General features: G+C 44.2%; 1 protein-coding gene across 2 annotated transcripts in view; it reads left to right on the top strand.

The window, feature by feature from the left end:
• Window positions 1-6,733: 6,733 nt before the first annotated feature.
• LOC133568823 (BTB/POZ domain-containing protein 10-like) overlaps window positions 6,734-15,084 on the top strand; it is a 48,460-nt gene continuing 40,109 nt past the window's right edge. Inside the window, exon 1 of one of the 2 annotated variants that reach the window (XM_061920980.1) lies at window positions 6,734-6,981. In XM_061920980.1, the coding sequence (XP_061776964.1) occupies window positions 6,899-6,981 (83 nt within the window). In that variant the 5' untranslated portion in view covers window positions 6,734-6,898. The remainder of the gene's footprint in view (window positions 6,982-15,084) is intronic. The other variant, XM_061920981.1, reaches the window with a different exon arrangement.

A 15,084-nucleotide genomic window follows, 5' to 3' on the forward strand; every position in this document is an offset into this window, starting at 1 on the left:
CTTGCTCAGGACACAACGGACGTGACAAGGTTGGTACTAGGTGGGATTTGAACCCGGGACCCTCGAGTTGCGCGCGGCCACGGTAGAAAAGCGCTATACAAGTACAACCCATTTATTTATTTATTTAAACTTGGTGGTCCCAGGACCGGCCTCAAAATCAGCGACAGGTGCGTAGATGCCCCACTTGGGCCTTGTTATCTAATCACCTGTCGCTCTGTTATAAGCAGCAGCCAGGAGGAGAGACGGGGTGGAGGCTGGAGCCAGAGCGCGAGCGGGAGAGAAAAATACAATTGCTGGAAAGCAACTGAGAGACTTATTGAAAAATAAAACAATAATGTAACCCTGAAAAGGGCTCTCATGTCGGTGCTTGGTGGTCTGAAGAACCCCAAAGAGGGCAAGCCCCATACTAACCAATAATAAATAAATGACTACTTACCATTAACGCAACTTCTTGAACATAAAAAAGCATGAGAATGTTTTATATTTTGAACGTTATTTTTAAAACTGTGATTTACAAGTGGAATTATTCATGACTTATCGTGTTAAGCAATGTCAGCTCAGATTTATCCGAGAGCCAGATGCAGTCATCAAAAGAGCCATATCTGGCTCTAGAGCCATAGGTTCCCTACCCCTGACTTAGACCAATGATTTTACGAGTATACCTGTTTGTACGAGCAAAAATCGTTTCTTGACAATTTGGGATTGCCCTGAGACATTAAGAGGTCGCGTTAAGTCCCGCGAGAAGTCCTGATAGTAAACAACTTCCTGCTGTTTGCGACTTTCAGTCATAAAACAAAAATAACAAGGTATGTGCATTCAAAGTATTTGCATAGCGGTATTTTTCAAGAAATGGAGCATTTCAATTATTAGCTTGAAAAGTGAAGTGAATTATATTTATATAGCGCTTTTCTCTAGTGACTCAAAGCGCTTTACATAGTGAAACCCAATAACTAAGTTACATTTAAACCAGTGTGGGTGCCACTGGGAGCAGGTGGGTAAAGTGTCTTGCCCAAGGACACAACGGCAGTGACTGGGATGGCGGAAGCGGGAATCGAACCTGCAACCCTCAAGTTGCTGGCACGGCCGCTCTACCAACCGAGCATGACCAACATTCACTGCGAGTCAAAGCTAAGATAAAAAAGGGCAGCTTAAAATTTCAACAATGTATAATCCATCCATCATCCATCATCTTCCGCTTATCCGAGGTCGGGTCGCGGGGGCAACAGCCTAAGCAGGGAAGCCCAGACTTCCCTCTCCCCAGCCACTTCGTCTAGCTCTTCCCGGGGGATCCCGAGGCGTTCCCAGGCCAGCCGGGAGACATAGTCTTCCCAACGTGTCCTGGGTCTTCCCCGTGGCCTCCTACCGGTTGGACGTGCCCTAAACACCTCCCTAGGGAGGCGTTCGGGTGGCATCCTGACCAGATGCCCGAACCACCTCATCTGGCTCCTCTCCATGTGGAGGAGCAGCGGCTTTACTTTGAGTTCCTCCCGGATGGCAGAGCTTCTCACCCTATCTCTAAGGGAGAGACCCAAACTCATTTGGGCCGCTTGTACCCGTGATCTTATCCTTTCGGTCATGACCCAAAGCTCATGACCATAGGTGAGGATGGGAACGTAGATCGACCGGTAAATTGAGAGCTTTGCCTTCCGGCTCAGCTCCTTCTTCACCACAACGGATCGGTACAACGTCCGCATTACTGAAGACGCCGCACCGATCCGCCTGTCGATCTCACGATCCACTCTTCCCTCACTCATGAACAAGACTCCTAGGTACTTGAAGTCCTCCACTTGGGGCAGGGTCTCCTCCCCAACCCGGAGATGGCACTCCACCTTTTCCGGGCGAGAACCATGGACTCGGACTTGGAGGTGCTGATTCTCATTCCGGTCGCTTCACGCTCGGCTCCGAACCGATCCAGTGAGAGCTGAAGATCCCGGTCAGATGAAGCCATCAGGACCACATCATCTGCAAAAAGCAGAGACCTAATCCTGCGGTCACCAAACCGGAACCCCTCAACGCCTTGACTGCGCCTAGAAATTCTGTCCATAAAAGTTATGAACAGAATCGGTGACAAAGGACAGCCTTGGCGGAGTCCAACCCTCACTGGAAATGTGTTCGACTTACTGCCAATGTATAATGTGGAGGATAAAAATGTATCACATTTTTAAAGTGTGTTTGTTCATTATTTCTGATTCCTACAATCAGCAGTTTGTCAAATAAATATATGCTCAGAGCAGTGGTTCTCAACCTTTTTTTCAGTGATGTACCCCCTTTAAACATTTTTTAAATTCAAGTACCCCCTAATCAGAGCAAATCATTTTTGGTTGAAAAAATCAGTTTCTGATTCATTAAATTGTATAAGAGTGCAAAATATTGCTCGTTTGTAGTGGTCTTTCTTGAACTATTTGGAAAAAAAGATATAAAAATAACTAAAAACTTGTTGAAAAATAAACAAGTGATTCAATTATAAATGCAGATTTTCCACACATAGAAGTAATCATCAACTTAAAGTGCCCTCTTTGGGGATTGTAATCGACATCCATCTGGATTCATCAACTTACTTCTAAACATCCATCCATCCATCCATTTCCTACCGCTTATTCCCTTTTTGGGGTCGAGGGGGGCGCTGGCACCTATCTCAGCTACAATCGGGCGGAAGGCGGGGTACACCCTGGACAAGTCGCCACCTCATCGCAGGGCCAACACAGATAGACAGACAACATTCACACACTAGGGACCATTTAGTGTTGCCAATCAACCTATCCCCAGGTGCATGTTTTTGGAGGTGGGAGGAAGCCGGAGTACCCGGAGGGAACCCACGCACTCACGGGGAGAACATGCAAACTCCACACAGAAAGATCCCGAGCCTGGATTTGAACCCAGGACTGCAGGACCTTCGTATTGCGAGGCAGACGCACTAACCCCTCTGCCACCGTGAAGCCCTCATTCTAAACATTTCTTCACAAAAAAAGAAATCTTTAACACAGGGGTACGCGTACACCCATTTGAGAACCACTGCTTTATGCGATTTCAAATTACCGGTATTGAAATCAGCCTCCTCCAGTCCCATTGTTTTTCCCATTAATTGACATTACTAACTAATGATAATCTGAATGAAATCCAAAGCAAATGTATCATTTTTCGAAAGAGCTTGCATTTTAATTGTGTACATGTCTAAATTAACAAAACAAAACTTTAAGTCGTGGCGCAGTGGCAGAGTGGCCGTGCGCAACCCAAGGGTCCCTGGTTCAGTCCCCACCTAGTACCAACTTCGTCACGTCCGTTGTGTCCTTAGCAAGACACTTCACCCTTGCTCCTGATGGGTGCTGGTTGGCGCCTTGCATGGCAGCTCCCTCCATCAGTGTGTGAATGTGTGTGTGAATGGGTAAATGTGGAAGTAGTGTCAAAGCGCTTTGAGTACCTTGAAGGTAGAAAAGCGCTATACAAGTACAACCCATTTATTTATTATTATTTATTCATCAATATTTATGGAACATGTCCACAAAAAATCTATCCGTCAACACTGAATATTGCATTGTTGTATTTCTTTTCACACTTTATGAACTTACATTCCTATTTTGTTGAAGTATTATTCAATAAATATATTTATTAAGGATTTTTTAATTGTTGCTATTTTTAGAATATTAAAACAAAAAATCTCACTTACCCCTTGGCATACCTTCAAGTACCCCCAGGGGTACGCGTACCGCCATTTGAGAACCACTGCTTTAGAGGGAACACCGTCAGCTAGGGAACAGAAGCGGCTGACTTTTGACACATCAGGCACTTCTTAAATTGGGTTCCTGGAGACACAAGCCATTCATTTCTGTAGAAAATGTACTGTTTACTTTGATTTCATAAGATGTACAGCGTAAAAATGTTACATTTTGAGGTATTGTACTCACGTTAAACACCAGGAAGCCTTCAAACGTCTGAAAAAAGACGAAAACAGATGTAGATTGTAGGGGACATCGTTTTATAATTGTTTGTTTCAGTCAAACATGCTTAAAGGCCTACTGAAACCCACTACTAGCGACCACGCAGTCTGATAGTTTATATATCAATGATGAAATATTAACATTGCAACACATGCCAATACGGCCTTTTTAGTTTACTAAATTACAATTTTAAAGTTCCTGGGAGTTTCGTCTTCGAAACGTCGTGTAATGATGACGTGTACGCAAGACGTCACGGGTTTTTAGGAAGTATGAGCGCTGCACACACACACAGCTAAAAGTCGTCTGCTTTAACGGCATAATTATACAGTATTTTGGAGATCTGTGTTGCTGAATCTTTTGCAATTTGTTCAATTAATATTGGAGAAGTCACAGTAGAAAGATGGAGTTGGGAAGCTTTAGCCTTTAGCCACCCAAACACACGGTGATTCCTTGTTTAAAATTCACAGAGGTGAAACGTTACTATGGATCAGAGCGCGGTCAAGAGAACATGAACCCAGACCAAATGTCAACCAGCAGGTTTCGGTGAGAAAATTGTGGTTTAAAAGTCAGTTCTTACCGGAGAAAAGGTGAGCTTGTGTCGTCCATGAAGCTGCCGTCGACTCCCCTGAGACACTGTGCGTCAAGACACCCGTGGAGACACCCTTACGACTATCAGGTACTATTAAACTCACTAAAACACTAGCAACACAATAGAAAGGTAAGGGGTTTCCCAGAATTAACCGAGTAAATGTGTCAATCAATCAATCAATGTTTACTTATATAGCCCTAAATCACTAGTGTCTCAAAGGGCTGCACAAACCACTACGACATCCTCGGTAGGCCCACATAAGGGCAAGGAAAACTCACACCCAGTGGGACGTCGGTGACAATGATGACTATGAGAAACGATACACCGTATTTTACGTACCATGGGGCGCACCGTATCATAAGGCGCACTGCTGATGAATGGTCTATTTTCTACCTTTTTTCATGACTTTTGTTTCCGTCTAATTAATATTGAGATCAAAACTTGAATCATTTAATGATGTTGAAAATTTGAAGTAACGGTATCGGCATTGGAATGACCACTACTGCCCCTGTAACTACTTGGTATTGGATTGGTAGCCAAACTTGTGATATCGCCTAAAACTAATGTAAAGTATCAGGGTTTCCCACACATTCATTTAAGAATTACGGCCGCCACAAATAAATAAAAAATAAAAATAAAAAAAGAACTTTATTATTTTTTTTTTCCCGGCTTTTGACTCGCTCGACCGCTCATAAAAGCAATGGGACTCTGTCTGTGAATGGAGCTTCAATCAATCAATCAATCAATGTTTACTTATATAGCCCTAAATCACTAGTGTCTCAAAGGGCTGCACAAACCACTACGACATCCTCGGTAGGCCCACATAAGGGCAAGGAAAACTCACACCCAGTGGGACGTCGGTGACAATAATGACCCAGTGGGACGTCGGTGACAATGATGACTATGAGAACCTTGGAGAGGAGGAAAGCAATGGATGTCGAGCGGGTCTAACATGATACTGTGAAAGTCCAATCCACAATGGATCCAACACAGTCGCAAGAGTCCAGTCCAAAGCGGATCCAACACAGCAGCGAGAGTCCCGTTCACAGCGGAGCCAGCAGGAAACCATCCCAAGCGGAGGCGGATCACCAGCGCAGAGATGTCCCCAGCCGATACACAGGCAAGCAGTACATGGCCACCGGATCGGACCGGACCCCCAGGTGTCTAAAAACATCAGAATCCGTCCCAATGCAATCGTGTTTTTTTTTTACTTTTTTTTTTTCTAGTCCGTCGCTATCAATATCCTCAAACACGAATCTTTCATCCTCGCTCAAATTAATAGGAAAATTGTCATTTTCTCGGTCCGGATAGCACTTTTTGTTGGAGGCGCTGTCACGCCAAATTTCTTCCCCCCTACAAAAACCTTCCCCCCCATTTACTTCCGGGGTCATGATTAATACAGACGTTTTGTTAACGCTATATTATAAAAATACAGACGTTTTGTTAACGCTATATTATAAAAAAAAATGAAAAAACAATTTACAAACACAAGCTATGGGATGACATAAGAGGAAACGTGACCCAGGAAGTAAATGCGTCATCCCATAGCTTGTGTTTGTAAATTGTTTTTTTATTTTATTTATAATACAGCGTTAACAAAACGTCTGTATTTTTATAATATAGCGTTATATTTTTATAATATAGCGTTAACAAAACGTCTGTATTAATCATGACCCCGGAAGTAAATGGGGGGGGGGGCGGAATGTTTTTGTAGGGGGGAAGAAATTTGGCGTGACAGCTCCCATTAAAAACAATGTGAATATGTGAGAAGCCATCAACATGTGACGTCATCGTCTGCGACTTCCGGTAGAGGCAGGGCTTTTCTCTTAGCACCGAAAATTGCCAACTTTATCGTGGATGTTCTCTACTAAATCCTTTCAGCAAAAATATGGCAATATCGCGAAATGATCAAGATTGACACAAAGAATGGACCTGCTATCCCCGTTTAAATAAAAAAAATCTCATTTCAGTAGGCCTTTAACACATTTCATTTGATATGTTTAGGCTCTTAAAAGGAGTAGGAATTCATTTTTTACACTATGTGATCATTTTCTGATAGGGAAAGAAGAATGAATGGTGTAATAAATATGACATGTTGATGTATATAAATAATAAAAGGTGCAGTTATTACCAGCATGATGCTGCCCTGAGGCATTTAAGGAGGTGTCGTCCGTCTTTTCCGAGGCGCACCTGAAGGCAGCATTGCTGTGACTCAGTCATCCGGACTTTGAAAGTGTCTTGACGATGACTCGCCGCTGCTCCTTTTTTTTCTCTTTCTTTTCCCAACATTTGTCTTTTCCGACGCTCTCCATGTTTGAGCCGACGCGTTGATTGAGTTGGAAGGAAGGAAGGATGCGGATGAAGTTGTCAAGTAATGAGCGAGGATGCTGAGGCTTTGTTGGGAGGACGACGAGGCTTTTGCTGCTTTGTCTTCTCCTGCTCCTCTGCGGACAGCCGGTAGGATGCCTGCTTCCTTTTTTTTCATTACAATTCTCACTTTTCCACCACCGGTCTTTCATTCCCATGTATGGTGAGAGGGAAACTAACACAATTATATATTATGACCGCTGTGTGCAGTTCATACAACATTAACAGCTTTCTCCTCTGCCCAGGGGCGCCGCTAGGGATTATGGGCCCCCTGGAAAGAATCTTTACAGGGCCCCCTACACATAATTTCATCATCATTAGGGGCCTCTCTGGGCCCCCCTCCATCATGGGCCCCTAAAATCCGTCTCCTTTACCCCCCCTTTTCGGCGCCCCTGCCTCTGCCCATCATCACCCGTGTCAGCATCCGCTAAATAATCAATGGAGCCCACGAGACTCTTGCTTTTAAAGGCCTACTGAAATGAGATTTTCTTATTTAAACGGGGATAGCAGGTTAATTCTTTGTGTCATACTTGATCATATCGCGATATTGTCATTTTTTTGCTGAAAGGATTTAGTAGAGAACATCCACGATAAAGTTCGCAACTTTCGGTGCTAAGAGAAAAGCCCTGCCTCTACCGGACGATGACGTCACATGTAGATGGCTCCTCACATATTCACATTGTTTTTAATGGGAGCCTCTGACAAAAAGTGCTATTCGGACCGAGAAAACGACAATCCATCCATCATCTTCCGCTTATCCGAGGTCGGGTCGCGGGGGCAGCAGCCTAAGCAGGGAAGCCCAGACTTCCCTCTCTCCAGCCACTTCGTCTAGCTCTTCCCGGGGGATCCCGAGGCGTTCCCAGGCCAGCCGGGAGACATAGTCTTCCCAACGTGTCCTGGGTCTTCCCCGTGGCCTCCTACCAGCTGGACGTGCCCTAAACACATCCCTAGGGAGGCGTTCGGGTGGCATCCTGACCAGATGCCCGAACCACTTCATCTGGCTCCTCTCGATGTGGAGGAGCAGCGGCTTTACTTTGAGTTCCTCCCGGATGGCAGAGCTTCTCACCCTATCTCTAAGGGAGAGCCCCGCCACCCGGCGCAGGAAACTCATTTCGGCCGCTTGTACCCGTGATCTTATCCTTTCGGTCATGACCCAAAGCTCATGACCATAGGTGAGGATGAGAACGTAGATCGACCGGTAAATTGAGAGCTTTGCCTTCCGGCTCAGCTCCTTCTTCACCACAACGGATCGATACAACGTCCGCATTACTGAAGACGCCGCACCGATCCGACCAAACGACAATTTCCCCATTAATTTGAGCGAGGATGAAAGATTCGTGTTTTAGGATATTGATAGCGGCGGACTAGAAAAAAACGAAACTTAAAAAACAAACAAACGCGATTGCATTGGGACGGATTACGATGTTTTTAGACACATTTACCAGAATAATTCTAGGAAATCCCTTATCTTTCTATTGTGTTGCTAGTGTTTTAGTGAGTTAAATAGTACCTGATAGTCGGAGGTCTACGTCCATGCTCCCGTCCAAAGACAAAACCTACTAACTCACTTCTAGCTGATTTTGCGAAAACAAAGGAAAAATAATCTATTTTGATGCTTTCTTACAAAGATCTACAAAGTCATCAAACGTATCGATGTTTTCTTGAGCTTTCATTTGCTTGCCGATTGAGCCATGGATTGAATCTGCTCTCATGAACGTGTGCCCTTTCTCCAGATACTTTATCACAATCTCGGGTGGGCCCCATTCTGCGTTTGCACATTGGACAAGAGCCGTGTACAGCGTCCAGTTTTTATTTTGACCTCCACAGTTATCTGCCCAAAAGAGTATGCAAGGGGAAGAATCAAGAACAATACATTTAATGAAGGTGCTTGCAACGTCCTGGGCCAATCTTGCAAATATCCCCTCGTGCCATAATATCACATAATCAGGTTGACCGTCAGCCCCCATTCGTGCAAATGTCTCATTAAAGACAATAAGGCGACTGACAAAGAAGCTCCGATTGGTCCCTTGAGATACTAGGTTTTTCTGTTGTATCTACGCGGTTATGTGGTAGTTGCTAGGTCCTGCCATGCGCGTAATAGCTTACTTACGGAACAAATTACAATATCGCATACACTAATGTAAAACATATCACCTAGGAACTCCAAAATTATTATCAGCTCAGTTTTGACCAAAATTGACTTACTGGGCTTCACGGTGGCAGAGGGGTTAGTACGAAGGTCCTGCAGTCCTGGGTTCAAATCCAGGCTCGGGATCTTTCTGTGTGGAGTTTGCATGTTCTCCCCGTGAATGCGTGGGTTCCCTCCGGGTACTCCGGCTTCCTCCCACTTCCAAAGACATGCACCTGGGGATAGGTTGATTGGCAACACTAAATTGGCCCTAGTGTGTGAATGTTGTCTGTCTATCTGTGTTGGCCCTGCGATGAGGTGGCGACTTGTCCAGGGTGTACCCCGCCTTCCGCCCGATTGTAGCTGAGATAGGCGCCAGCGCCCCCCGCGACCCCGAAAGGGAATAAGCGGTAGAAAATGGATGGATGGATGGACTTACTGGGTTTTGCCTTTGGACGGGAACATGGGTGTCTTGACGCACAGTGTCTCAGGGGAGTCGACGGCTGCTATGGACGACACAAGCTCAGCTTTTCTCCGGTAAGAAGCGACTTTTTAACCACAATTTTCTCATCGAAACCTGCTGGTTGACATTCCGTCGTGTTTCATGTTCTCTTGACCGTGCTCTGATCCATAGTAAGTTTTCACCTCCAGGAATTTTAAACAAGGAATCACCGTGTGTTTGTGTGGCTAAAGGCTAAAGTTTCCAACTCCATCTTTCTACTGTGACTTCTCCAATATTAATTGAACAAATTGCAAAAGATTCAGCAACACAGATGTCCAAAATATCAATCAATCAATCAATCAATGTTTACTTATATAGCCCTAAATCACTAGTGTCTCAAAGGGCTGCACAAACCACCACGACATCCTCGGTAGGCCCACATAAGGGCAAGGAAAACTCACACCCAGTGGGACATCGGTGACAATGATGACTATGAGAACCTTAGAGAGGAGGAAAGCAATGGATGTCGAGCGGGTCTAACATGATACTGTGAAAGTTCAATCCACAATGGATACAACACAGTCGCGAGAGTCCAGTCCAAAGAGGATCCAAGACACAGCAGCGAGAGTCCCGTTCACAGCGGAGCCAGCAGGAAACCATCCCAAGCGTAGGCGGACCAGCAGCGCAGAGATGTCCCCAGCCGATACACAGGCAAGCAGTACATGGCCACCGGATCGGACCGGACCCCCTCCACACGGGAGAGTGGGACATAGAAGAAAAAGAAAAGAAACGGCAGATCAACTGGTCTAAAAAGATACTGTATAATTATGCTGTTAAAGCAGACGACTTTTAGCTGTGTGTGTGTGCAGCGCTCATACTTCCTAAAAACCTGTGACGTCTTGCGAACACGTCATCATTACACGACGTTTTCAAGACGAAACTCCCGGGAAATTTAGAATTGTAATTTAGTAAACTAAAGCGGCCGTATTGGCATGTGTTGCAATGTTAATATTTCATCATTGATATATAAACTATCAGACTGCGTGGTGGGTAGTAGTGGCTTTCAGTAGGCCTTTAACAGATAGTCGTGACAGTTTGTGTCCTTTCCCTCTTCTTCAAGCCCACGTTGAGATAAATGGTCAGCAGTAGTGGAGTCAGCAAAATGCTTCAAATGTGAAAATGCAGGAGCCTCCATTTCTTTGTTCCTGTAGCCAGATACCTTTTTTACTATCCACTTTCTGTTAGCACTTGACTTCTCTATCAGACATTTCCCTCTCCAAGCTAATGTGGAGGTTTTTGACAGTCATCCTGCTGGTGTAACCCTAGTCTTCAAGGACATCGCTGCTACTTATTCATGCCAAGCAGGCTAATCTTGCTTCACCATTTTGACTCATCATATTTCATTCCTGCTCCTACTGGAAAATTAGCAGTAAAAAGAAAATTCTTTACGTCAGGGGCAGGGGCGTCACTAGACCTAATACTGTACTGGGGCACACCTGGGGCACAAATAATTCATGTGAGCATGCAAAGCGCGCAAGCTAGGGGTGTAACGGTACGTGTATTTGTATCGAACCGTTTCGGTATGGGGGTTTCGGTTCGGCACGCGGGCGTACCGAACAAATTGGGAAGCAGAAGTCTTCACAAGCTGCTCTGCTTTCTGCCTCTGTCTCATTGTCCCGCCCACACAACCATCAGATTGGTTACATACAAAGCCAATCAGAAGTGCGTATTCAGAGTGATATAACAGCCAATCAGCAGTGCATATTCAGACTTCAGAGCGATGTCGTCAATGCTTTAGCGTCGAGCAGATATTCGTCTAGCAGGGGAGGAGCGGACTCTACCCAAATTATACTAAACACTTCCCAGTCACAACTATTACAAACATCACTATGAGCCCGTTGACCTTCTAGAAACTTAAACTGCAGCTCAGCTCGCTCACAGTATAGGCTTGAGATGAAGGCTAATTAGCTTCTAGCGTAACGTTAGCTATTCTTTCTGTGTGTGTGTGTGTGAGTGTGTGTGTGTGTGCGTGCGTGTGCGTGTTTTAGGGGCAGCAAAGGCCTTCTGTCTGTTATTTCATTGAACTCCATGGTGTTTAGGGATGAATAGTCTCTCCTATTGCAATTGTACTATTTTTCAGCTATAGTTACATGAATCATTAGTAATGTAGCAGCCTAGTTTTGAATAGCAGGGTCCCTGCTATCACATGTTGATAAAAATACAACATTTACATAATAAAAGTCAACTACAGGCTTCCCAAATGCTGTAATAAATTAAGCATGATGAGTTGACATTAAACAGTTTTAATGGAAACTGTTAAATGATAAACTTTTTATATGTAGAAGAAAGGTTTTTTCATTTGATTTAATCCAAGCAACAATTTGAGGCAGTTTAATGTGGATTAACGTGGGCAGAATTATTATAGTGTTCCCAATGTTAAAAGGATAAAGCCATTGTTTACTAATTTGGTAAATAAATAACCAAAAAATTTATATTTTGTTAGTTTCTTACTGTACCGAAAATGAACCGAACCGTGGCTTCTAAACCGAGGTACGTACCGAACCGAAATTTTTGTGTACGTTACACCCCTAGCGGGCTTCACGGTGGCAGAGGGGTTAGTGCGTCTGCCTCACAATACGAAGTTCCTGCAGTCCTGGGTTCAAATCCAGGCTCGGGATCTTTCTGTGTGGAGTTTGCATGTTCTCCCCGTGAATGCGTGGGTTCCCTCCGGGTACTCCGGCTTCCTCCCACTTCCAAAGACATGCACCTGGGGATAGGTTGATTGGCAACACTAAATTGGCCCTAGTGTGTGAATGTTGTCTGTCTATCTGTGTTGGCCCTGCGATGAGGTGGCGACTTGTCCAGGGTGTACCCTGCCTTCCGCCCGATTGTAGCTGAGATAGGCGCCAGCGCCCCCCGCGACCCCGAAAGGGAATAAGCGGTAGAAAATGGATGGATGGATACACCCCTAGCGCCGCAAGCAAAAACATTTTTAGCACTTATTTATCATAAAAAATACATAAATAATGCTTTAAACTATGAAATCATATCAGATGATGTTGTATGGATCTTTGATTAAACACCTGAAATGAACTAATGCATTTGGCCTACTTGTGCACTTTTTTACTCCAGATTTCTAAACTGCTACTGGTAAAAGCAAAAAGGAAGAGCAATGAATCTTTTTGAAATATATATTGCAGTAATCATCTGCATAATTTAACATCTACAAAACTAAAACAAAAAATAAAGCACCCCTACATCTCTGGGTTCTTTTATATTATTTAATTTCCATTTATGGCAACGTGGCTAATCCTATTTCAGATACACAAAACTATAAAATATACACAAAACAATGAAGCCACAGTAGTAGAATAAATGAACAACTGTTGTGTGTCTGCTCAGGGAATTATTTTCTGAGAAGTAAACTGTAATGTCTCGTTTTCATTTTTGCAAAGTGGTCAATCACTTCACTCTGACTTAACTTGGAAAGTTCTTCCCTCTCAACTGACATGATGGCAAGATGGTGAAGCCTATCCTGCCCCATTGTGCTTCTCAGCCAAGTGTGGAGCCGTCTCAGCACACTGAACGTCCGGTTACAACTGCAGCTGGACACTGGGATGGTCAGAGAGATCTGAATGACCTGTGTCAAGGTTGGGAACGTGACTTGATCCAGGCAGCTGAAAACACTTTGCATGTCTGTGATTGGAAGGCTTTCCTGCTTCCTGGCCAGATAGTTTTTGGCCACTAACACCTCTTCAGGTTATAGATCAACATTGTAATGATCTGCCAGACCCCTGAGGTCCTCCTTACAGAGGAAGTTGTCAGATCCTGGATTACAGGCCTGAACACCTTTTAGAACTTGGCTGTTAAGAGATGAAAATCAATCAATCAATCAATCAATGTTTACTTATATAGCCCTAAATCACTAGTGTCTCAAAGGGCTGCACAAACCACCACGACATCCTCGGTAGGCCCACATAAGGGCAAGGAAAACTCACACCCAGTGGGACGTCGGTGACAATGATGACTATGAGAACCTTAGAGAGGAGGAAAGCAATGGATGTCGAGCGGGTCTAACATGATACTGCGAAAGTTGAATCCACAATGGATCCAACACAGTCGCGAGAGTCCAGTCCAAAGCGGATCCAACACAGCAGCGAGAGTCCCGTTCACAGCGGAGCCAGCAGGAAACCGTCCCAAGCGGAGGCGGATCAGCATCGCAGAGATGTCCCCAGCCGATACACAGGCAAGCAGTACATGGCCACCGGATCGGACCGGACCCCCTCGGACCGGACCCCCTCCACAAGGGAGAGTGGGACATAGAAGAAAAAGAAAAGAAACGGCAGATCAACTGGTCTAAAAAGGTCTAAAAACGCTGATCCATCTCAGCAACCATCCTGTCAAGGCAAGGTAGATACAAGTTTCAGTTTCTCTGCATCACCTAGGTCACTCACTGCCCCACAACTAGACTCCACTACATACTCCTCCATCCGTTTCTGCTTCGGCCTTTGTCTGGTAACAGTACATGACTCTGGGATCTGGTTGGCTGCACAGTAGGCCAGGAAGACTCAGGACAGACATGGAAATATATTTTTTTAAAATATAAATGGGGCAACAAAACCCGATATTTTCAGCGATCTTTCTGGTAACAAATACAGAAATGTTAGTATTTTTTCTGGAAACAAAACCGGATGCTTTAGCTGTAGCCATTTTTCTGGTGACAAAACAAGATTATTTTAGTCAAAGACAAACCGATGAACAAGACAAGTCTACTGTTCTATTTTTCTGTGAAATAAACTTGAACGATTGAAAAATTTGGCTCACGACTTGATGATATGGAGAAATGTTTTTCTTCCTGAAGATAAACCATTTAAGACGCACTCAACTCACACATGCTTACTCAAAATCGTCATTGATGCAGAACCAGCAGACAATAACCAACATTATGTTTCATGTTCATTGGAAATTCCCCCGACAGCTCGTACAGCAAATGAATATGTTTGTCTTGATCCAAGGAATAATGTTAGCTAACTTAGCATGAACTTAAGACAATGATGTTGCCTAGCTAGCTAGGACTTCACTTACATCTCTCATTCCTCGCTTCTTCTTCCCTGCTGCAGGCGAATAACTTTCTGATATCCATCTAGGAGTTACAGTTTGAGTCAAATCAAAATCAAAATAATATAATTAACAAATTGTTGTTGGCTAACGTTACCTACCTCACACAGTGATTCTCATCCTCTCTTTCTCTCTCAACTGAAGTCTCCACACGTGAATAAATTACCATATTAATTAGCCATGTGCTCATTGTTACGTGGAGTGAATACAGTAGCAATCAATGACCATACTAAGTAGTATGTGCGCTGTAATCTATGTTATGTAGACTTAAAACTCTGAAGCGTTTTTTTTTTGGGTGACATTTTTACTGGGGCACTGCAGATCAATACTGGGGCACGTGCCCCAGTGAAATCTGTCTGGCGACGCGGCTGGTCAGGGGTGTCCAAACAGCGGCCCGTTTTCAGCATGCAGCTCGATTTTATTGGCCCTTGGCATGTCATGAAAATTCTTATGTTCTATTATATGTTCTAACTTTTATTTTTAATTTTTTTTATACTTTGTAGCA

Source organism: Nerophis ophidion, linkage group LG14 (genome assembly GCF_033978795.1).
Source record: "Nerophis ophidion isolate RoL-2023_Sa linkage group LG14, RoL_Noph_v1.0, whole genome shotgun sequence".
Taxonomy (NCBI): domain Eukaryota; kingdom Metazoa; phylum Chordata; class Actinopteri; order Syngnathiformes; family Syngnathidae; genus Nerophis; species Nerophis ophidion.